Source organism: Dama dama, chromosome 28, assembly GCF_033118175.1.
Source record: "Dama dama isolate Ldn47 chromosome 28, ASM3311817v1, whole genome shotgun sequence".
In the NCBI taxonomy this organism is placed as follows: domain Eukaryota; kingdom Metazoa; phylum Chordata; class Mammalia; order Artiodactyla; family Cervidae; genus Dama; species Dama dama.
This window is the reverse complement of record NC_083708.1, coordinates 57873346-57898414: the sequence shown is the minus strand read 5'-3', so window position 1 is coordinate 57898414 and position 25069 is coordinate 57873346. Positions and strand designations below refer to the sequence as shown.

At 37.9% G+C, this 25069-nt stretch overlaps 2 protein-coding genes and 1 non-coding gene across 5 annotated transcripts in view; 2 read left to right on the top strand and 1 right to left on the bottom strand.

Annotated features, from left to right (window-relative positions):
- CASP8AP2 (caspase 8 associated protein 2) overlaps positions 1-20951 on the top strand; it is a 31650-nt gene extending 10699 nt beyond the window's left edge. For all 3 annotated transcript variants that reach the window (XM_061131755.1, XM_061131756.1, XM_061131754.1), the window contains exons 2-11: positions 223-305; positions 4677-4745; positions 6795-6895; positions 7861-7935; positions 8812-8927; positions 10663-12881; positions 13425-16548; positions 17619-17718; positions 18389-18475; positions 20314-20951. In XM_061131755.1, coding sequence (XP_060987738.1) covers positions 251-305; positions 4677-4745; positions 6795-6895; positions 7861-7935; positions 8812-8927; positions 10663-12881; positions 13425-16548; positions 17619-17718; positions 18389-18445 — 5916 coding nt within the window. In that variant the 5' untranslated portion in view covers positions 223-250 and the 3' untranslated portion in view covers positions 18446-18475; positions 20314-20951. The remainder of the gene's footprint in view (positions 1-222; positions 306-4676; positions 4746-6794; positions 6896-7860; positions 7936-8811; positions 8928-10662; positions 12882-13424; positions 16549-17618; positions 17719-18388; positions 18476-20313) is intronic.
- Positions 6474-6535, bottom strand: LOC133048365 (U7 small nuclear RNA). Its single transcript, XR_009691023.1, has one exon. It is a non-coding gene; the product is annotated as a U7 small nuclear RNA (small nuclear RNA).
- LOC133048152 (ATP synthase membrane subunit K, mitochondrial) lies at positions 7247-7647 on the top strand. The gene has a single exon (XM_061131767.1). The coding sequence runs from the start codon at positions 7348-7350 to the stop codon at positions 7522-7524; it is 177 nt and encodes a 58-aa protein (XP_060987750.1). The 5' UTR covers positions 7247-7347; the 3' UTR covers positions 7525-7647.
- Positions 20952-25069: the final 4118 nt, after the last annotated feature.

Here is a 25069-nt window from a genome sequence, read left to right as displayed (position 1 = left end):
TGCTTTGTGATATGGGTTAACCATATCAGCAAGTTTAAGATTTTTTGTTTTATAGTTTTAGCTTTTAGAAAATGCCAGACATTAAAATAAAAACAAGCAAACAGAGTGAACCCTGTCATTGTGTCCAAATTTGAAAGTTATCTTTTAACTTAAAGCTAAGTTTAGTCTCTGAATTGTGAGGTTGATTTTAACAGTGGAGAATATTTCTATTTAATACCTTAGATGGCGACTATCAAAAAGAAATAGGATCATGGCAGCAGATGATGATAATGGTGATGGAACAAGTTTGTTTGATGTCTTTTCTGGTAAGAGCTCATTTTAATTGTCTTTCTAAATTTATTTAATTATAAAGTCATGTATTCTCATGGATCACACTGTCATTATCAACCTTTTCTCCCCACACATAAATGAATACAGTGAAGTGCTTGGCAGATAGAAAGTGCTTAGTAAGTGAGAACTTTCTTATTTTATACTTCAGGTCTCTTAAATATAATAAAACTAACAACTTTGCCAGTATAAGCAGTAATGATTTTTTATTGTCATATGAAAAAATATAAGTAAAAAAGCTGGCTTGAAACTCAACACTCAAAAATGAAGATCATGGTATTTGGTCCCATCACTTCATGCAGACAGATGAGGAAAAAATGGAAATAGTGACAGACTTTATTTTTGGGGGCCAAAATCACTGTGGATAATGGCTGCAGCCATGAAATTAAAAGACACTTGTTTCTTGGAAGAAAAGCTATAACAAATCTAGACGTGTGTGCGTGCTAAGTTGCTTCAGTTGTATTCAACTCCTGGCAACCCCCTGGACTGTAGTCCACGGGATTCTCCAGGCAAGAATACTGGAGTGGGTTGCCATTTTTCCTCTCAGTGATCTTCCCGACCCAGGGATCATACCCGCATAGCTCCTGGGTGTCCTGTGTTGCAGGCGGATTCTTTACCATTAAGCCACCTGTGAAGCCTGACAAACCTAGACAGTACATTAAAAAGCAGAGACATCATTTTGCCGACCAAGGTCCATATGGTCAAAGCTGTGGTTTTTCCAGTAGTCATGTACAGGTGTGAAAGTTGGACCCTAAAGAAGGCTGAGCACTGAAGAATTGATGCTTTCAAACTGTGGTGCTTTAGAAGACTCTTGAGAGTCTCTTGGACAACAAGGAGATCAAACTAGTCAATCTTAAAGAAAATCAACCCTGAATATTCTTTGGAAGGACTTGATCCTGAAGCTCCAATACTTTGGTCACTTGATGCAAAGAGCCAACTCATTGGAAAAGACCCCAATGCTGGAAAGACTGAGGGCAAGGAGGAGAAGTGGACAACAGGATGAGGTGGTTGGATGGCATTATCAACTAACTCAGTGGACATGAGTTTGAGCAAACTCCAGGAGACAGTGGAGGACAGGGAGGCCTGGCGTGCTGCAGTCCATGGGGTCACAGAGGGTCCGGCATGACTGAGCGACTGAGCAGTGAACAAGGGGAATCCCCGGCGGCCCAGTGGTTATATTTGGTGCTGTCATCGATAAGGTGTGTGCGTGTGCGTTTATATACACACACACACACACACACATATACCATATATATATGTGATAGATACTTGTTACTCTTGGAATTGATATTTCCAGTAAATGGAGTGGTACTTGCTTATTGTTGTTTAGGGACAGTCACAAATAGATGATCAGTTTGAAGGAGACAGCCAAAATCTAATAGTAAAATAAGCTCATAAAATGGAAATATTTTTAGTAATATGCAGATTTTAAACTTCCAAATTCTGACATAACATTTTACTTCTTTGGTCTTAATTCTAGTTATGCTATGACAATCTCATTAAATTTTTTGAGGATATAGTTGTATATTTATTGATCAGAATTATGATTGCTATAGAATGAAAAGGGTAGTTGTAAAACATGTCTAGTAGAATTCCATTTTTGCTTGATAGTGGTTTAGTAACTAAATCATGTCTGACTCTTGTGACCCCATGGACTGCAGCCTGCCAGACTCCTCTGTCCCTGGGATTCTCCGGGCAAGAATACTGAAGTGGTTTGCCATTTCCTTCTCCAGGGGATCTTCCTGACCCAGGGATTGACCCCATGTCTCCTGCATTGCAGGCAGATTCTTTACCAACTGAACTATGAGGAAAAATATGTTTTAAAAACCTAATATCCATAGACATGAAATAGATTCACATGGAATATGGTCATCATAACCACTCTGGATAGCATTATTTGATTTTTGGTGCTATTTAATTATTTTTGCTGATGTTTTTTCAAATTGTTATGCTGCTATGTATTTGTCTTACGATATTTTTTCTTTGAAAAATTCTAAACCAATAGAAAAATGGAAAGTATAATGACCACATTTACTTTTCATTTAGATTCATAAGTATCACAACTATAACTCTTATTTTGCAGGACAAAACCATTTTGTTATTCTCATTTGCTGGAAATAGCTGTTTTCATTTCTGTATATTGCTCTTTCTCAAGTTTTTGTCCACACGCATACATTGTTTGATGGTTACACACACAGTGTGTGTTTTTATTTTCACTGGTTAACGTGGTTTCACCAACATTTTTATTCGTACAACATTTTTGTACTTGTCTTTTATTGTATCTGTAATTTCAAACTTATAGAAAAGTTGTAAGAATCAAAACATGCAAGGAACCTTTTACCTATGCCAGTGGCTTTAACACTGTGCACATACTTTTTTATTTATACACATACATGCACACAGTTTTTTCCTGACCTATTTGGTAATCAGTTGTATACATTATGGTCCTTTACATCCAAATACTTCAGTGTATATTTCACAAGCAAAAGTTGGTTTTCTTACATAAAGACAGCGTAATCATCAATTTCAGTAAATTTAACACTAATACTATAATTTTACTTAGTCTACCATCTTTATACCAGTTTTATCAGTTAATACAGTAATGTCCTTTATTGCTGTGGTTGGATTTAGACCTGTCATTTTAAAAGTTTAGTTTATCTCATCAGTTTTTTTCCTTTCCGATTTTCTTGCCTTTTTCAGACATTTGAATATATTTTAGAATTTCATTCTGGTTTGCACATTAGCTTTTTGGTTATACCTTTCTGCGCTTTTTTTTGTAGTTGGTTGCTCAAGGGACTGCAATATACATCTTTAACATTTTATAGTCTAGTTATTAAAATGTGTTTATTATTTATTTTATAATGTATTTATTTTACATTATGTATAAATAAAATGTTTTTATTTTATAGTCTAAATCTTTATGTAAGATGTAGAATCTTGTACATATAGTTGCATTTGACCTTCTTCCGTCCCTTTATGTTAAAGATGTCATGAACCCTGTGATACAGCGCTGTAATTTTTATTTTAGCCTGTTGTATGTATCTTAAATAAACTAAGGGGAATTAAAACCAATTGAGGTGGAATATTAGTCTTTTGTATTTACTCAATTATCTACCATTTTTGTCCTTCTGGTATCCTCTAGTACCCTTCTAGAATCACTTTCCTCCCCGTTGTCTCTTTTCTTCTGGGACTCCAGGTCTATAGTATGTGAGAACTCATGATATTCTATAGGTTAGTAAGACTGATCTTTTTTAAAATATTTTTTCCTCTATTCTTGCAGTTGGATAATTTATTGATCTGTCTTCACGCTCACTGCCTCTTCTGTTGCATCTTTTTACATTAGGTATTGTAGTTTCAGTTTTAGAATGTTCATTTGGTTTTGGAGTTGTTTTTAGTGTCTACCAAGATTTCTTTTGAGAAGTTTTGAATTGCATTTTGGACATTGTAAGTGTTTGAGATATATGATTATGTTATATTCCTCTGAAAAGTGCTAGTGGTTTTAATTTTAGCAGGCATTTATCTCAACTGAACTTAATCTTCTATCTTCCCTGTGGTGAACAGTAGCTGAAATCTCTGTTTAGCTCAGAGAGTTTTTAGCTTTTAGCTGGACTCCTGGGAGTTTTAACCTTTGCTTCTGTTATTCAGATTTGGGCACAGTTTGGGGAGTCCTCTCTGTGGCTCTTTGGATTTCCTCTTTGTAGTTGCTGTTATCACCCCCAAAGTTTTTTCTCTAGTTCTTCAAGCTATTAGGACTGGAAGTGTCCATCTGAGTTTTTCTGCCTACTGTGGTTCCAACTAGAGCTTATCCTTGCACAAAAACTTGTAAAAAAAGGGGGATAGGAATTCATTGCTTCTTGCAGGGGTCACCTCCTCTCCAGTTTTTGCCTGCTTTGGATTTCTCTTTAGTTCTTCAGATACCTTTTTTTTTTTTTTTTTTAAATTTAGGTACCATTTACATATAATATTACAGTAATTTAAGATGTATAATATAATAATTCCATATTTGTATATATTGTGAAATGACTGCTACAGTAAGTCTGGTGATAGAGCATTAACTACAGTTAGCTTTTAATATTTTGTTTAGAGTTTTTATTTTTGCAGGAAGATTGTTCTGATCCTGGATTGGGAATCTTATTACTAGTATGGTTTTTGAAAGTGAGTTTTTAAGTCTATCTGTGTACTAAGATGTGTGTGTTTATAAGGATGTACAAAATCTTCTAAACAGTTTTCTTTTTTGGCATAAGACTGATACTCTTTTTCTGGTCCTTCAGAGTAGAAATGGAAAAACTTTACTAAGTACATAGAGTCGATTTTAACCAGTCTTTGATTTTTTTTTTTTTTTTTTCCAGCTTCTCCTCTTAAAAATAATGATGAAGGTTCTTTGGACATATATGCTGGGTTGGACAGTGCTGGTTCTGGTATGTAAATTCGGTAATAAAATACTTTCTTATTTTGTTTGGTCAGTCTGTTGGAAGTGTTTATTTTGTTGTTACCAATTCCTGGCATAACTCATAGCTTCTCAACAATTTGCCTTTTCTTTGAAGTGATTATACTCAGGTAACTATTTTTTGCCCAAATCTTTATCAGTGAAAAAGTTAGCCCTTAGGTTTGTTTTTCATCTGGGTGTTAGATTTAATTGGACCTTATGGAAAAGTATTTTGTACCATTGAAAAAAGCCTGGTGATGGTGACTACATATATTATCTCACACACTGTTACAGGCTACATGATAGAACTTTTGGAAAGGGTAGGTACTATATGTATTTTCAAATGAATCAGTACGAGTATAATATGCAGAGAATCTAATGACCTTTCTAATTGAGAAAACTTTGCTGCAATCAGATTTTTCAAAGCTTTGAACAAATATGATCTTTACATCTGATTTGTTGACAAATTTGTTGTAGATAAAGTGGTTCTCTAGTTCTAATCTGAAATTAGTATAGATTTAGATGAAATACAAGAGATGGGGAAATGTATAGCTCTTTGTGTAGAGGTAGACACTACATCAAAACGCTTGACATGTATATTTTTCTTTTTTTACCCTAGTTTTATTGAGATATAATTGACATATAATATCAAGTAAGTTTAAGATGTATAGTGTGTTGATTTTATACACTTAAATATTGTGAAATAATAACCACCATAGCATTAGCTAACACCTGTATAGCATCACGTGATTACTATCTCTTTAGGATTACTCTCAGCAATTTTAGATTATATAAAATAGTGTTATTAACTATTATCACTATGCTGTACATTATATCCCCAGAACTTAATCATCTTATAGCTGGAAGTTTGTACTTGTCCGCAAACTCAGAAGAGTTTGATCAATATCTCTTTTCCCCTACCCCTAGCCCTTGGTAACCATCGTTTTTAGTCTGTTTCCATACATTTCAGTTTTTTAAATTTTTTTTTACTTTTTTTTCCCTTTTTGGCCCCTCTGCGGGGCTCATGGGATTTTAGTTCTCCAGCCAGGAATGGAACCTGTGTCCCCTGCATTGGAAGAATGTGGTCTTAACCCGCGGACTGCCAGGCAGTTCCTTTTTTTGAAATATAGTTGACTTACATTGTTTTGTTAGTTTCTGGTATATAGTAAAGTGATCCAGTATATATATATATAGATAGATAGAGGTATATTCTTTTTTGTATTCTTTGCCGTTATAGGTTATTACAAGATATTAAGTAGGGTTGAAGATTTTAAATTCAGGTTTTTAATTCGAGTTGATTTCTGTGCGTGCTATATAAATTTAAGGGTCTACTTTCTTTCTTTTGCTTGTGGCTGTCCACCATCTACTGAAGGGACTATCCTTTCCCCATTGTATATTCTTGGCTCCTTTGTCATAAGTTGGGACCATATACGCATGCCTGCCTGCGAAGTCACTTCAGTCGTGTCTAACTCTTTGCGACTATGGACTGTGGTCTGCTAGGCTCCTCTGTCCATGGGATTCTCCAGGCAAGAATACTGGAGTGGGTTTCCATGTTCTTCTCCAGCGGATCTTCCTGACCCGGGATCAAACCCAGGTCTCTCGCATTGCAGGCAGATTCTTTACCACCTGAGTTGCCCTTGACTATACATGCCTGCGTTTATTTCTGGGCTTTCTGTTATGTTCCACTGATCTCTGTATCTGGTTTCTTTTCCCCCCATGGGAATGTTTTCCAGTGTGGACCGGAAAACTTGCTAGACAAGTTGTAAAAGAGCTGTTGCACTCATGTGTTTGTTCTTATTCCTATAAAAGTATACTTTTGATTACTGCAGTGTTGTATTATAGTTTGAAATCAGGAAGTTTGATGCCTCCCCCTTTCATCTTCTTTCTCAAGATTGCTATGGCTGTTTGCAGTCTTGTGGTTCCATACATATTTTAGGATTGTTTTTCCCATTTCTTTGAAAAATGCCATTGGAGTTTTGATAGGGATTTTATTGAATCTGGAAATACTTATTTTAATGGAAGGGTTTCTTGTTTGTTTTAGACAGTGCATCCAAATCCTCTGTACCATCCAGGAATTGTTTGGATTTATATGAAGAAATCCTGACTGAAGAAGGCACTGCAAAGGAGGCAACATATAATGATGTATGGATTACCAGAGTTATGAACGATGGTTATTTTGTGCTTTGATATCTCCTGAAATGCAGACATCGGCTAACTTCTGAATAGGTGTTCTATGTTTGAGAAGTAGCTCTTAGACTAAAAGAATATTTACATCAGTTTCTGCCTTCAGATCTGCTTTAAAACAGTGTCTTCTGAATGTTTGCCTAAATGTAGTTTTAATTTTGCTTGATTAAATTTAAGTGTCTAAATATAAAATCTCAACAGGTAAATCAGTGTGATAAAACATTTTGTCTTTTCATGATTTGTACTAAATTATAAATTGTCCCAAAACTTCATGCAGACAAATTTCTTTCTACCTTATTTGAATTTAAAGTTTGGAGACTGAGATGGTGTCTTCCGGTGGGGTCAAGGGGCAGCAGCGTACAGTGAAGGACATAGGCTGTGGAGTTTGAACCCCTTGAAAGATTGAAATCATGGCAGGTCCAGAAGCTGATGCCCAGTTCCATTTCACTGGTATCAAAAAATATTTCAACTCTTACACTCTCACAGGGAGAATGAATTGTGTGCTGGCCACATATGGAAGTATTGCTTTGATAGTCTTATACTTCAAGTTAAGGTCTAAAAAAACTCCAGCTGTGAAAGCAACATAAACAGATTCTGAACTGTACATTATCTCTTAAGTTCCCATGCCTGAAGAAGCTAATGTCAACTCATCATGTGATACTCAATTTGTACAATAAATTATGAACCTGGAAAACAAAACAAAAAAAAAATAAAGTTTGGAGACTGAATGTGAAACTAAAGAAAATAACATTATTGGCAGGCCCAACTTTAAAAACCAGTAGTCTAACTAAGTACCTGCTAATAGAAATAGACCTCATTTACCCTACTATGTGGGTTGATTTACAAAGTTTTAAATATTTTCAAATGTCATTTAAGTTAAGAAAATAATTTAAAATTATGCTTGATCTTTTTGTATTTTACAGTTGCAGGCAGAATATGGAAAATGTCAGTTGCAAATGAAAGAGCTGATGAAAAAGTTTAAAGAAATACAGACACAGGTAGAATTATAATGAATATTTTATTTTTGCCTTATTAGCCTTTAAAATAAAAAGTTAGTAAAATTCTTTGTTAGAAATTCAAATTCTAAAGGGTTGACAGATTATAAGGAAACTTTTTTTCAAAGTATTATGTGAAATAGCAAAAATGGCCAAATATGCATTATTTCCAGTGTCAATGAAACTGATAAAAGAAAACTGCTTGATTTGTTCAATGATATTGACCAATGATTAAATAAATGTTGCTAGACTAGTTAATAGTTAAAGAATAGAAAATTTTGATTGTATCAGGTGGTTTAAAAGAATGGCTTGAGGAGCCCCAAGATTTAGAATGACTGATGGGGGAAAATGGTGGTGCCCTCACAGTTTTTGCCAGAGTGACTTTTTTTGTTATCATGCTACAGAATTAGGAATGTCCTGTTCTGATTTTTATTTTTTGGTAAAGGTGTTTCTCTTTCTTTTCCCTTTCTCCCAAAGAGCCAATCAGTCTTCAATTCATTCTTTGTTCACCTAAGAATTAGTATATTATTTCAAGTTAAACCTCCAGTTATTAAATATAACACAAATTTTATCATTTCCAAAATAATGACCCAGGCAGAACTTTTTTTCTGGTTATTTTTTGGTTTTTCATTTTCATCCCTCTTTTAAATTGTTTCATTTTAAATAGCCTTTCTTTGGTGCCAGTTTCTTCTCTGAATCTCAACCTCCCCATTTGTATAACGAGCATCACTGTAGTCCTCCTACAACTGTTATGAGAATTTCATAAGATAAAATAAGTGATGCCTAGCATGTAGTTAGCATTCAATAATCAATAGTTATTATAAATAGTGGTTTATTCCATAGGTACATACTTTACTAAATATATTTTATGATGTTTAGAATTTTAGCTTAAAAAATGAAAACCAGTCTCTTAAGAAAAATATCTCAGCACTTATCAAAACTGCCAGAGTGGAAATAAACCGCAAGGATGAAGAAATAAATAATCTTCACCAAAGGTATGATTGAGGGATGTGGATATGTTTGTAACTTACATGAATATTGATATGTGAAATATTTTTAACTTTGGAAAGATAATGAAAATCATGCATTTTTTTGAATTTTTAAGGTTTCACTGAGAAGAGCTAATATTCTAATGGTATATTGTCATAATGATTTCTGTATGATTATTAACAGAATATTGCCACATACCTCTCTGAATGTATCCAGTTTTGTAATATACTGGGATCTTGTTCTGAAATTCTTTGATCCTGGGAAGATGATGGTGTATGTCATGGGCTCCAGAAGGGGCCCACCAAATTACTAAAATGCAAGGAGGATGTCTGCGTCATACATTCTGTCATAGACAACTCTTAAAATATCTCTCAATTACATATTCTTTTTCCTCTGAAATGGATTTTCTACTTAATTTCTCTCTCTCCCTCTCTCACTTTTTTTTTTTTTGGTTGGGGCAGTATTTGGCTTCAGAGAATTTCATCTCTTCTCCCCTTGATAGTCCAAACCTCCAAGACAGTTATCGAAATTTGCTATCTCCACCTTCCATTTCTACTCACTCTTGAACCCGGTCTACTCTGACCTCTTCCTCCTGTGACTGCCACTAAATTCATCATATCGTTTTGGCTTCTCATTTTAACTTGTCTTTACACACAATTTGACATAGTTGATTGACCCTTTTTCTTAAAACCGTTTTCTCCCTTTGGCTTTCATGAGCCTTACTTTTCTTCCTAAGTTGAGACCTGTTTTTCTGGCGAAGTTGGTTTTCTTCGAAGCTATGTCTTTGCTTTCCTTTCTCTTTCAGTATTTTCTTTTGATGTGATCTTACTTGTACTAGTCAGTTTCATTTATATGTAGATAACTACTTTACATCTGTACAAAATTTTCAAAGTTATCTCATCCAACACTGAATTTAAGATTGAACCCTTTCCATTGTTCCTTGCTCAGTGGATTCCCCAACATTTATTTAGCTGGTGCAAGCTAGAGAGTCTGAAGGATAGAATGACCGTTTAATTTATTGCCCAAACCAGGATACTTTCGAGAGTAGAAGGAAGTGCTGTTAGTAATTACACTGATGTTACTTGGCAAACAGGGACGTGCAGGTCCCCTGCCTGGGGGTCATCAGTGACGCTGAGCGCTTTGTCACCCTTCAGATCCAAACCCATTACCGCGTCCTGTTGATCTTCGTGTCTGTGTTCTCTCAACTCATGCACTTCTCTCCCATTTCTACTGTCACTGCGGCCCATCACCTCTCAGCTGAACTGGGAGTGGTCCTTGTGCTCAGAACTGTCCATCCCCTCTTGCTCTTTCCAGCCTCTGGTTTCTCCCTTCTTTCTATTAAAGCCACAGGACGCTTAGTAAAGCGCAGCTTTGGTCATCTGTCACAGAGCCACCCCACCCACCTCTTCTCTTTTTTTCCCGCCACTCCTCCTCCCTCCCCGCTTTTCTTTCTCCAGTAGTGAAGGAAATCTGAACGACATGGACCAGTGCTGGGAGAAACCTGAGAGGTCCTTCAGGCTTGGTTTGAGCAAAGCAGATGAAAGAGAGTTCCTTATTTTAAAAACTTGTCCATTACATTGGGAACTGGTAAATTCTTACTACTTATTCTTTTTTACAAAGTAAAATTCGTTTTGCCAGTATGTGGGCCCCCAATTTTAAAGTGTACCACATGTGATTAAACCTTGGATTATTAAAAAGGAATTAACTTTGTTTTTGGTGTTAATTTCTATTTCTCAATAGACTGTCGGAGTTTCCACATTTTCGGAATAATCATAAAGCTCCAAGGACATCAGATCTAGTTAAAACAAAAGATCTTAAATCCAGATCTCCCCATTTGGATGACTCTTCAAAGACTGATCACAGAGTGAAAAGTGATGTTTCTAAAGATGTACATTATAGCACTTCACTGCCAAACCACGAAAAGGAAGGAAAATCACACTGTGAAAAAAAGAGCACTTTGCATTTGCCTACATCTGTTGAAAAACACTCCACCAATGGCATTTGGTCACGTTTCCATTATCAGGTTGGTGAGAGTAGTTCAAATGAGGATCATAGAAGAGGAAGGAGAGACAGTCGACATAGCCAGTACAACCGGGGGACTGACAGAATACGGAAAGACTTGAGCGCTGGCTATGGTGATGGTGAGCCAAGGGTCACGGAGGCCAGTCAGAGGCCACAGGGACATCCCGAGAAACATGGTAAAGGCGAACCAAAGGCTGAAAGCAAAACTGCAAAGTTGAAAAGTAACACAGATTTAGATCATAAAAATGAACGCATCAGCTCTTCCTGGGAGAAAGAAAGCGCTAGAGACAAGTCACACACTCGACTAGAATCTCAAAGTGACAAAAAGCTCGAAAGACAAAGTGAAAGATCACAAAATGTAAATAGAAAAGAACTTAAATCACAAGACAAAGAAGAGAGAAAAGTTGATCAGAAGTCGAAATCCGTAGTGAAAGGCCAGGATCATTGGAGAAGGTCTGAACGAGCAGTGCTTCCGCATTCCAAAACTGAACTAGCAAAGTCTTCTCACAATTCAGGTAAATACCATGTTGAGGAGAGAAGAGGCTGGGAAGATTGTAAAAGAGTCAGGGCTGTAAGTAATCATAGTTTTCAAGAAGGAAGATGTCCGTCTTCTCTTTTAGCCAGTAGAACTCACAAACACACTGATTCCACAGAAGCTGATGCTGGGCACCAGCGGGAAAGTGCGGCTTTCAGAGCAGAAAGGCACAGAACTGAAGAAAAGAGGAAGCGGGAACGGGAGAGCAGAGAGGAGAATAAGCATGTGAGGAATGAGGAAAGAGCACCTCCGGGACATTTGCAGAGGACTGACAGAGAAAGTAAGAAAACCACCGCAGGCTTAAAGAGACAGAAGGAGCCAAAACACGATAAAGGGGACGTCTCCAACAGTGATGTTACTGAAGGAGCGGATAGTAAGCAGCCAGCAGTTAGAGCTGAGAGTGCCCCAAATGAGCCGCAGAGCAAAGACTTAAAGTTGAGCTTTATGGAAAAACTGAACCTAACTCTTTCTCCCGCTAAAAAGCAGCCTGTTTCTCAGGAGAGCCAGCATACGATAATTGATACCCCCCCGTCCTGTGACTTACGTGCTTCCGAGTCACTGGTGCAGGCTCAGACTGTGGCCTGTGTCCCCTCTGTCTGTGAACATAGCACAGAGGAGACCAAGTCTGAGTCACCGGGGCCAAAGGATGCTCTTAGAGCGGTGTCCGAACCCAGGACCAGCATTTCAGAACCGAAGGTAGAAGGAAACAGTTTGTCCGTTGCATCTGTGGAGAACACTGTGCCTTCTGACACGCCCATGTGCGGCACGGAGACTTCCTTCTCAGCACCTGTGGAAACGGAACCAACAGAATCTTCGTTATCTCCATCCGCAGCAGTGGAGCAGGCTGTTACTGGTGCCAGGGCCGCAGCTCCTGTGATAACAGACACACCACAGACAAATGGTCCTCAGAACGTCGGCTTGGAATTGGACAGCAAAACAAACAGTGACTTAAATTCTTGTAGTATCTCTGAAGAGACAGAAATGAAGGAGGCATTTTCAACAAACGTGACCAAATCCAGTGAAAGCATTTTGCAGCCTTCAGTTGGAGGAACTGGCATTCTGCCATCTGTCCTTTCAGAAGGTGGTACACCAAAACTTGAGCCTTCTCTTGTAGACCCACCACTAGTTGAGAATAAGTCTTGTCATTTGGATCCTTGCTTACCTAAAGAGACTCCAGAGTCTTCACTTCAGCAGACTGAGTTAATGGATGACAGAATGGAAGTTGGTGAAACAAACTCAGTGTATCATGATGATGAGAACTCAGTTCTGAGCATTGACTTTAATCAGCTGAGACCCATTCCAGAAGCCATCAGTCCTCTGAATAGTCCAGTGAGACCTGTAGCAAAAGTTCTTAGACTGGAAAGTACATCTCAAGTTCCATTATATAATAACAGTCATAAAGGTAATACTTTATATTCTCTCCTATAGCTTACCTTTATGTGAGAATGTAAACTACACCAGCAAGATGAATTAGTGCTTCTTATTTGATAATATAGCTAGTGTTCACACCTCTGTGGTTAACTAGTAATGTACATTGAGCCTTTAGGTTAGGTTTAGGTAATGCTTATTTATATGAAAAAGAGAATGGTAGGACAGATTGTTTCAAATATTCTTTGCCTGTTTTCAGATACTTTCTTGTTTCAAAATCACCATCAAATGGCATAGAGTAGATGATGCTGCTAACATCAAGAAACTTGAACAGTTGGTTTTGCTGGCTACCCAAATGATCAGACTGTGCAGTATCATTATTGTCAGGCACCTTCTCAGACCAGTAAAGATGAATCATATGATAAGTGTTAGACATTAACATTCTGCTTTTTTTTTTTAAAGCTATTAAAATAATAAATTGCCTCAACATTTAATTTCTTGTTATATTTAATGTGGAAATGTTAAATGATAAACACTCATTGGTCATGTGGCAATAATATGCTTTTCTCTTTCACAGATGTGTTTCTACCAAATTCAGCTCATTCTACCTCCACGAGTCAGTCTGATCTCAACAAGGAAAATCAAAAGCCAATATGCAAATCTGACAAATTTGCAGAAGCAGACTCCCACAAGAATTCATCTTTAGATGAATTAGAAGAAGGAGAAATTATCAGTGACAGCGAAAAACCTGAACCACAAAGAAGTTTTGACAAAAGTGCCAAGCCAAGAGGTTCTGCGGAAGTGAAGAAGACAAAAACTGGCCCAGAAAGCAGGAGCAGCTCTGTGCGTTTGGATAAAGACAACAGGAAGACACCCTCTATGAAAACGCATCAGACCAAAAGCAGATGGGACAGAAGACGAAGTGAATCTAGCAGATCTTCAAAAACAGAGAAGAAAGAGAGGTCAATGAGCACTTCCAGCCTGGAGAAAATAGTTCCAATCATTGTCACACCCTCTTCTGTCCGAGAGATTATGCACATGTTACGAATGATAAGAAAACATGTAAGGAAAAATTACATGAAATTCAAGGTAAAATTTTCATTAATACAGTTTCATAGAATTATTGAGTCAGCAATTTTGAGTTTTACATCACTAATTAAATACCTGGACTTGTCCAAAATATCTAAGTCAGTGACTACTTTACAGAAGAGTCTCTGTGATGTTATAGAGTCCAAACTCAAGCAAGTTAAAAAGAATGGCATCGTGGATCGTTTATTTGAGCAGCAGCTACCAGATATGAAAAAAAAATTGTGGAAATTTGTAGATGAACAACTCGACTATTTGTTTGCAAAACTTAAGAAAATCTTTGTAAAATTTTGTGACTCCATAAACGTTGGCAGTGACAGTGACGAAGGCAAGCTTGAGAAGAGAAGTGAGGAGAAAGCGCGATCTTCACACTGTCAGAAGGGGCGTGCAAACAGCTTGGGCAAAGAGGTGTTCAAAGAGAAATCCCCCAAGTCAGAAGATCCTGGTTCTTCTAAGTCTTCAGTAGGTGGTAAAAAATCTGAGGAAAAACACCAAGAGCAAAAGAATTCCAATATTAACACAGTAAAGCATGACAGTAAAAAGACTACTAACACTTGCTTTGATAGTATGAGGAATCCTCAGTCTGAAGAGCACGCCTTGGAACCAAACTGCCTGAGCACCCCAAAGCCAGGAACAATCGAAGGTGGCACCACAGAGGATGCCCAGACATCCCAGCTCGCTCCTTTGAAGCCAGAACGCAGTTTCGAGATTCTTACTGAACAGCAGGCATCTAGCCTTACGTTTAATTTAGTGAGTGATGCACAGATGGGGGAAATATTTAAAAGTTTGTTGCAAGGTTCTGATCTTTTGGACAACAGTGTCAACTGCAATGAGAAAAGTGAGTGGGAGTTAAAGACGCCAGAGAAACAGCTGCTCGAGAGCCTCAAATGTGAATCTGTACCCGCCTGTACAGCTGAAGAGCTGGTCTCAGGGGTGGTTTCTCCCTGCCCCAAGATAATCAGTGATGACAACTGGTCCTTGCTGTCGTCTGAGAAAGGTCCGTCTCTGTCTTCGGGGCTTTCGTTGCCAGTCCATCCGGACGTGTTGGATGAAAATTGTATGTTTGAAGTGTCCACTAACCTAGCTTTAAGTAAAGATAATGTATGTGGTTCAGAAAAGAGCAGGCCCTGCATTTCTTCCATACTTCTTGAAGATCTAGCCGTCTCTTTAACAGTACCATCGCCTCTGAAGTCAGACGGCCATCTCAGTTTTTTAAAGCCAGAAGCTTTGTCTAATTCAACGCCCGAAGAAGTTATTAGTGCCCATTTTAGTGAGGATGCCCTACTGGAGGAAGAGGACGCGTCTGAACAGGATATTCATTTAGCCCTGGAGTCTGATAATTCAAGCAGTAAATCAAGTTGTTCTTCGTCGTGGACAAGCCGGCCTGTCGCCCCAGGCTTTCAGTACCACCCTAACCTCCCCATGCATGCTGTCATAATGGAAAAGTCCAACGATCACTTCATTGTGAAAATTCGGCGAGCGGCACCATCCACCTCCCCTACTCTTGTACAGAGTACAGTGGCTGATGACTCTCTGCCGAGAATGGAAAAGAAAGCTGATGCAGCCGTGGAGGAAGAATATATTTCATGTCAGAACAGACTTTTTAAGGAGGAACTGAAAAATTCCAGTAAGAATGTTGATGGTAGATTAGTTCATGAGGAACAAGACTGTGTGATACAAGCAGAAGTTCCTGACATATATGAATTTCTTAAAGATGCTTCAGGTAAAGTGAGTCAAAGCACCGAAGAGGCTGAAGAATGTTTCAAGTTGCATCAAGTATGGGAACCAAAAGTGCCTGAAAGCATTGAAGAATTGCCTCCAGTGGAAGAAATCCCACATTCTGTTGAGGATCATCTTCCAAACACATGTATAGACCTCACAAAAGATCCAGTCACCGAGACCAAGAAGTTGGGGGAACTTGTAGAAGTAACAGTTTTAAATATTGATCAGTTGGGATGTTCTGGAAGTAGTGTGGATCAAAATGCTCCAGTATTAGACAATATGCAGCCTGAAACTGTTGATACTTTTATTGATTTGACACAAGATGTTTCAAGTGACAGTAAAAATGAAGGTAACCATCCTGCCATAGTTGTTGAAGACTTGGGGTGTCCGGTGATCTGTGTCGATGAAGATAACTCAAAGGAAGAAAATGTGCAGGTGGCGAACAGGCCTTTGGAATGCGTCGTTGAGGAGGCCTGTATTGATCTAACCTCGGAAGCTTCCAGTTCGGGTGAAGTGAAAAAGGATGATTTAAACTCAGAGTCAGCATTAAATTCTAACAGTTCAGAGTTGCCTGGGACATTGGATAATCCTCACAAAAAGAGAAGAAATCTTTCTGATCTAAATCCTTCTTCTCAAAAAAAACAGAGAAAGGAAACAGACTTAACCAGTAGGGAAAAGACCAAAAAAATTACCCAAGACTCTGGTGAGAACGGTAATGCTCATCGAAGGAAAGCCAGTAAGAAAAAGGCCCCTTCAGTAACTAAAGACCCCTCATCATTAAAGGAAAGCCCAGGGACTAAGGATGCATCAGCAGCGCCTGCCACTTCTTTCACAAGCCTTTCTGCAAAGAATGTTATTAAAAAGAAGGGAGAAATTATAGTTTCGTGGACAAGGTAAGAATCTTAAGAGACTTTTAAATCACCAGGAAGTTTTGAGACTCCAGAAGTCTATCATGTCATAGTTTTATCCCAACTTAATATAGGGAAAGGGATCACTTTCAGAGTGGCCAAAGTTGGTAGAAAATACGCTCTAGGATACAGCCCAGCTGTACTGTAGAACAGTCTAGAGCAGTGGTCCTTGACCAGGGAAGTGTACTGGCCTGATGGACAGAACTTTTCACTATGTTTTAACCTCACTTTTTCAATGAAAAAAAAAAAATCTTTCACTCGTAAGGGACCTAGTGTACACACATTTTCTTTATAAAGGAGGAATGACGGGTGGTGAACAGGACAAAAAAGTGTGACTGACCGTAATTTGAGTTTTCCCCTGAAGTTAGACGTTTCAAAAGAAAGTTTATAAATTTTGTTGTATTTTAATGTGAACTTAAAAAAAAAAAATGCAGTTGTAAAGACCGCCTTTCAGATGTAAAGGTAACCACAGTTGTAATCCATTAAGCTAGAGGAACATGGTCTCCAGACTGGCTAGAGTGTATAATGACACTGAATTTTCTTGAAACTGGGATCAGTTTTGATACCTCAGCCCCCCATGCTTTCATTCCAGGTAACCTGTAGGTGGTAAAATCTCAAGAGACTGTAATAACAAGCATCGGTTCAGACCATGTAGAAAAAGCAGAGCTCTAGGGATTAGAATATCTGAATTCTATATTACTGTTTGGTTCTTCTCACCTTTTAAGTCTGTGATCATGTTTGGGCCTTAACTTTATAAGTACTATTTACACACTACAGGTAGAATTTTAAGAAAATCTTTCATTTTTGTCATTAGAAGAATACATTAGTGTATTTGTTTTAGAAAATTTGGGAAATATATATGAACTCAAAGATTAAAATCATCCATAATCTTATCTCTCAGATAACCATTGTCCTTTATTTTAGTATATACACTTTTCCTTTTTTTATGAGTTTTAACAAAAATGCCAGTTCTTATTAGTAGATGTTAAGAGAGTGAACTTTTTTCTTACCTTTCTGTTATAACCTACAAAAACTAACATTCTTTCCCCCTTCAGAAATGATGACCGGGAAATTTTATTGGAATGTCAGAAAAAAGGGCCATCATTGAAAACATTTACTCATTTAGCTGCTAAGTTGAATAAAAATCCATATCAGGTAACTACCCAAATTTTACATCTCTGTTGTTTCACAGATGGTACTACTGTAAATACTTAGATTTTATTTTTAATGTGTTTAAAATATATAGACATTTATTAGCTAATGTCTTTAAAAGTATTGCTCTTTGGAGAATTCTTTGGTCATCCAGTAGATAGGACTCTGTACTTTCATTACCAAGAGTGTGGATTCAGTCCCTGGCTGGGGAGCCAAGGTCCTGCAAGCTGCACAGTGGGGCCAAAAAAAAAAAAAAGAGTTTGGTTCTTCACGTTCGTCATGTAGAACTGTTAAAAGCTTGATGATTGTGGAAGAAATTTGAAACAATCCTAATTCTTTTTTCTGTCATTTTACCATTTACTTATTTGCCCTCAAGCAATTTTGTAATGATGCTTTGTTGCTTAAGAAAGTTTAATATTGAAAAGTTAAATAGCAGTTACCTTTATTATGAAGATATTTTGTTTTCCGAAATATTACTTTACCATTATTATTAAGAGTAGCTTTCTCTGTCTTTAGGTGTTTTTTTTTTTTTTTCCACAAATCAGAAGGCTGACTTTATTTTTTAAATTTTTTAAAAATTTATTTATTTTAGATGTTTTCTGAAAATATTCATCAAAGATACAGAATATATTATTACGATATTTACAATTAACCCTCATTTAAAATTTTTCAGGTCTCAGAAAGATTCCAGCAGCTAATGAAGCTCTTTGAAAAGTCCAAATGCAGGTAGTTGATGGATACACTGCAGGAGGCTAGTAAAGTAAGTGTCTGACACTGTACCTGTGCGGTTACTGGCTCACTAGTCGTTGAAATGTGAGTGGCGGGTGAGAGACGTCTAGTTCAGCTCGTGCTTCGGTCACAGGGTGGCGGATGCGTGCTCAGGAAGTCTTCTAAGTCACGTGTCTTAGAAGGTGAGACGTGCTCAGTGAAGCCTGCTGCACTTAGATCCGGATAGCCTCTCTCCTCCACCTTCTGCGTGCTCATGAGTCTAAGGCAGGGGCCGATCCATTTGATGATGGATTATAAATTTTTATAGATAAAGAAAAGAAAAAGCATTCTTGAGGGAATTCCCTGGAGGCCCAGAGATTAAGACTCTGCTTCCACTTCAGGGGGCCTCAGTTCGATCCCTGGTCAGAGAACTAAGATCCTGCATGCCGTATGGTGCAGCCAAAAGAAAGAAAAGAAGACATTCTTGAATAGCAGTATATTTCATAGCCAGTGAAGTCTGTACAGTCATTGTAATTTAACATTTTCTCATTTTTAATTGAGTGCCAAAATACTTTAAATACAAAACATACATTTAAAAACATGAAATCCATTGTCATCTGAAGAGGTGACACGATTTACCACATTAAATTATTAATAATGTACACAAACATGTTTCTTTAAGCCATTCTTGTACAGATTTATTAAGGCAATATGTATCAGATTTTTTTCTTTAAGACCTAGGCCAGTTGCCTGAATATTTTGGATTTTTCTGTAAGGAAAATTGTAAAGATATCTAACAAATCACTATTTTTCAGTTGATTTGTAGTCATAGTTATTTGAATCCAAACACCCAACTTTATAGGTAAATCTGAGTAAAAACCATATTTGGAGTTTGATCTCATTGTGATGGGTTCTGAATATTTTTGAGTTATAAAAATCTGTTCCTAAATATAGTATAAATTACTGTCTTTTAGATAATCTGTTAATTTCAGTATCCTCTTAGAGCAACTAGTTTCTTAATGAAATCTTCAAAAAATACTTAGTTTATGTGAAGTTAAAATTCTACTTATGTAATTCAGAATGTAAGATTGAATAATGGGGGATTTGAAGAAAAAGCTTATTCTAAAGAACCTTAAAAAAATAGTTTGATGCAAAAATTGCCTGATTATTTTTCAGATTCATTATAAATAAAGTTAAAAATTTTCACTACCTTTAAGAAGTTAAACTGCGGTTTTATCTGAACATTGTTATAAAATGTGACTTCCATTCTCTTTTTGAAGATAATGTCCATTCATGAAAGAATTAACTTGTGTCTGGAAGTGATGTTTATTAGTTTGAAATTTCCAAATTCCATTGCAAATGTACAGTTTTTTTCATGGATTTGATACTTGACATTTTATTTACTTGCGTGATAGCACAAATAGTATGTTATTTCATTCCTAGTTTGTTTCTTTGCTGATTTTTTTTCCTTCCAGTACTATAGTCTCATTAAATTCTTGTCAAAAGCAGAGTGTAATGATAAAGTTACCAACGTAATTCTTGAAAAAGCTAGTTCTTTAACCACCAGTATTATCTAGGGCTTCACTGGTGGCTCAGATGGTTAAGAATCTGCTTGCAACAGGGAGACCCAGGATCGATCCCTGGATTGGGAAGATCCCCAGGAGAAGGGCATGGCAACCCACTCCAGTATTCTTGCCTGGAGAATCCCATGGACAGAGGATTCTGGCAGGCTCGGGTTTATGGGGTTGCAAAGAGTCAGACATGACTGAGTGACTAACACACATACACACACACATTGTCTAAGTAGAACTCACTTGAAAGAACAGCAGTTTATTAAATGATCATGTCAGAAAAACAGTATCGTAACTTTAACATTTTCTTATATTACAGATAAGTTGCTGAGTTTCTTGGAGTCTTAATTGATATTGCATACTACACAAAAGCTTGGAATTCTTCATGTTTTTAATGGAGCAGGAGAGGGCAGTTTTATGACATATTTGATTGCCAGATAATAATCTGCATTTGTTATTACCTGCTGACTCTTAACTTCAGGCCAACATGGTCAACTTGCTCCTGACATCAGTCTGACTTGCTCACCTGTTACTATCAGGATATTTATTTCTAAACAGGTTACAACTTGTTATTAAGGTAAAAGCAACAATGAAACAGTATTGAAATCTTAGTTTTGATATTTCAAAGAAATGACTTTCTTTTCTAGATTTTTAAAAATAGTTTTGTAACATTTTAAACTTAACCATTATTTAGTTTGTTTCATCCATTTTTATTTGCTTTTGTAATTGCCTGTCCTCATTTTGTTAAATTGTAAAATAATTTAAATAGTGTGTCTGTAAATATGTACAATTACAATGATGTAAAATACTTCCTGTGTGTGTGTATGTTTGGTTGTGTACACACACATGAATGGCTGTGCCTGGCCAAGGATTTTTTTATTTGTATAAAACTTTTTGTATAAAGTTTGCTTTCATTACCAGTAATGTATAAATAAAACCATGTAAAGTTCTGTTATATTCTGATTAGAATGATTCTCTTATTGTGTATTAGAATGTTTCTTTTGTTGTGTTTAGATGGTAATTAAAATGGAAGAAAGATAAAATGCCCGGGGGCCTTGCGGGCTGTTTTGAAGTGGCTCTTGGTGGGGGCATGGCTGGCTGAATGTGCTGGAGCGGATTCGTTGGAGCAAACCGGTTGCTCTTGCCGGCTTTCTCACAGCAGGTACCGGTACCGTGAACAGTGCCCCAGGGGTCCTCACAGACCAGATCAGGGCAGTGCACAAACTCCTTTTGGGTGAGGATCTGGGGAAAGCAGGTAAGGATTGCCTGACTGCATTATTTATCCATCCCTCTTCCTTCAGACTGGTGATACTGGTAGGTTACAATCTAGGCTTGGAGCTCTGAAGTTACTGAGGGAAATTGCCATTTCTCCCATTGTCTGCAGGGGAAGCCCTGATCTGAAGGATTACTTGGTGGATAACAAACTGAAATGATGAACTGTGGTTGTATAGTTCTGGGGCAGTCTGCCATAAGGCTTGACCTTTCCCCTTTCTTTCCGTCCCAGCATAGCCAAGCCCTCCGCTGGCCCCTAGCCCTTCAGTGCATAAGAATCCTTACCACCAGGCAAATGGGTTCACAAGCCAAAGTAGAGAAGCAACTAAGAGGTACCACTGAATCCGAGAAAACAAACTGGATTACAGAAGACCATAAAGATCTAAGATAAGGCCAGGAAACACTAAAAGGAAAAAAAAATTTTGGCAGTGTGGTATAAGAAATAACCAAGTAGAAATATCAAAAACATAATATTTAAAATAAAGGTAAAATGGAATGAAAATAGAGTGGATACAGATGTGTCACTACAAACAAAGCTAGTGGAGGTGATAGAATTCCAGTTGAGCTATTTCAGATCCTCATAGATTATCCTCTGAAAGTGCTGCACTCAATATGCCAGCAAATTTGGAAAACTCAGCAGTGGCCACAGGACTGGAAAAGGTCAGTTTTCATTCCAATCCCAAAGAAAGGCAATGCCAAAGAATGCTCAGACTACTGCACAATTACACTCATCTCACATGCTAGCAAAGTAATGCTCAAAATTCTCCAAGCCAGGTTTCAACAGTATGTAAACAGAACTTCCAGATGTTCAAGCTGGATTTAGAAAAGGTAGAGGAACCAGAGATGAAATTGCCAACATCCGATGGATCATCAAAAAAGCAAGAGAGTTCCAGAAAAACATCTACTTCTGCTTTATTGACTATGCCAAAGCCTTTGATTGCGTGGATCACAACAAACTGGAAAATTCTTAAAGAGATGGGAATACCAGACCACCTGACCTGTCTCTTGAGAAATCTGTATGCAGGTCAGGAAGCAACAGTTAGAACTGGACATGGAACAACAGACTGGTTCCAAATAGGAAAAGGAGTACATCAAGGCTGTATATCGTCACCCTGCTTATTTAACTTATATGCAGAGTACATCATGAGAAACGCTGGGCTGGATGAAGCACAAGCTGGAATCAAGATTGCCAGGAGAAATATCAATAACCTCAGATATGTAGATGACACCACCCTTATGGCAGAAAGTGAAGAGGAACTAAAGAGCTTCTTGATGAAAGTGAAAGAGGAGAGTGAAAAAGTTGGCTTAAAGTTGGCTTTAAACTCAATATTCAGAAAGGTAAGATCATGGCATCTGGTCCTGTCACTTCATGGCAAATAGATGTGGAAACAGTGAGAGACTTTATTTTCTTGGGCTCCAAAATCATTGCAGATGGTGACTGCAGCCATGAAATTAAAAGACTCTTGCTCCTCGGAAGAAAAGCTATGACAGCATATTAAAAAACAGAGACATTACTTTGCCAACAAAGGTCCGTCTAGTCAAAGCTATGGTTTTTCCAGTAGTGATGCACGGTTGTGAGAGTTGGTCTATAAAGAAAGCTGAGCACCGAAGACTTGATGCTTTTGAACTGTGGTGTTGGAGAAGACTCTTGAGAGTCCCTTGGACTGCAAGGAGATCCAACCAGTCCATCCTAAAGGAGATCAGTCCTGGGTGTTCATTGGAAGCTGAAACTCCAGTACTCTGGCCACCTGATGTGAAGAACTGGCTCATTTGAAGAGACCCTGATGCTGGGAAAGATTGAAGGTGGGAGGAGAAGTGGATGACAGAGGATCAGATGGTTGGATGGCATCACCAACTTGATGGACATGAGTTTGAGCAGACTCTGGGAGTTGGTGGTGGACTGGGAAGCCTAGCATATTGCAGTCGATGGGGTTGCAGAGTCGGACACAACTGAGCGACGGAACTGAACAGATAGATGCATGAATTAGTGAGTTGAAAAGTCGGATTGAGAAACTCGTCCACAGGAAGCAAAAAAAAGGTAAATAGAAAATATGAATGTTGAAGTAAGTGGGATGAAGTAGACCTCCCACAGACAGAAGTAGACGTCCCAACATTCAAGTAACACACAAGGTCAGAAGAAGAAAAATTTTTAAAGATTGAGACACCACAGAGTGCCCAATGGCAAAAAGTACCCCATATCTAGACACATACTGAAATTAGGAATATTAAAGATATGATAAGAAACATCTACAGGCTTTTAGACAGTAGATCATTGTGCAAAGAACAGGAATCATACTGACCTTACTCTTCTGAAGGGCAATGCTTGCTGTAAGGAAACTATTTTTAAAGTAGTAGAGCTAAAATTTTATGTCCATTTATATTGTTATTCACATGTGAAAGTTTAATAAAAGCAGTAAGATTTATCACTCAAAGATCCACATTGTAAACATTTTTGAACAGTACTCCACAAAAAAAAAAAAAAAACAAGTGCAGAAAATGTTTCAAGAGTTGGGGGCTGAGTGAATCACCTGCTCCCTTGGTGATCCGTGTATAGGCAGACCTCAGGGATGTTGCAGGTTTGGTTGCAGACCACGGCAATAGAGCAAGTCACGAGTCTTGGAGGGGCTCTCACTTCTGCCCGCAGGAGTTTATACCACCAGGTGTGAAGAAGGTGGCATTGTGAACACTGGAGGCCCCTGAGAGCACGAAGGCAGAGGCTATGGACCGGTGCCTCTTTCTCCGCCCTGAGATGTGTATTCTCTCTAACCTTTCTGTTCCCTCTGTTTCAGATCTGAGTGTGTTTTAGGCCTGCTAGTGACTCCACAGATGCAGCAAAAGTTCTGGTGTGAGTAAAAGTAGGAACTTTAAAAAAGTAGATACAAAACCAAACCAAACGAAACGTGTCTCCTATGGCAGTGAACCCTCAGCCTCCGGTGTGCTGGTTTTCGCTGAACTGAACCCTCAGCCTCCGGTGTGCTGGTTTTTGCTGAACCCTCCGGCGAGCTTTGATGACGCTCCACCCCGAGCTGCTCCTGTGTTTCCCACAGCTGTGCCGTGCCAACATTACTGACCTCATCAGGACACTTGGAGGTTTGGAGAGGCGCTCACTCTGTGCCTGTCTCAAAGATAATTCACCTAGCTGCTCAAGGTCTTCAAGAGTAAAGATTGGATTGATTCATATGCTGAAGACTTTAAAAAAAATCAGATGTATAGTTGCATTTATTTTTTTTTTTCTTTGTGGCTTGAACATTTATTTTCTTGAGTAGGTAACACATATAGAGAATTCCGTGTAAAAGTATTCATCTCACCTCTTCCTCATTCATCATGTTACCTTCCCTTGAGGTACCCAATATTAGGACTTATTTTATATACCCTTATAAATGTATGAATTTAGTATTTTGATTCTGGTAAAATGCATTTAAGCTTTTAAATACATTACTTTGCAGGTGAACTTTAGGAGTAGATGTCAAGGGCTTTCTTGGACAATATACCCAACACTATACAAATACACATGTTAATACACTGTGTGATTTCACCTCTAGTTAATTCTGTCAGTTTGTACTTGAGGCTAGTGTACCAGGGTAGTGGAAATTTAACCTCCCCACCCCAACCGGTCCACCTTTCGTCATCATCCTTTCTTTAAAACTAAATATATAGGCAGATGATACTTAGGAACTGTCAATGATTTTATGTATTTTCTATATATTATATGGAAAAGACCAAGCTTAGAAGTGTGCCTCAGAGCTGTGACTTGAAGCCATTCTTGTGTTCTGGTGACACCATTGCTGTCAACTCCTCTAAGG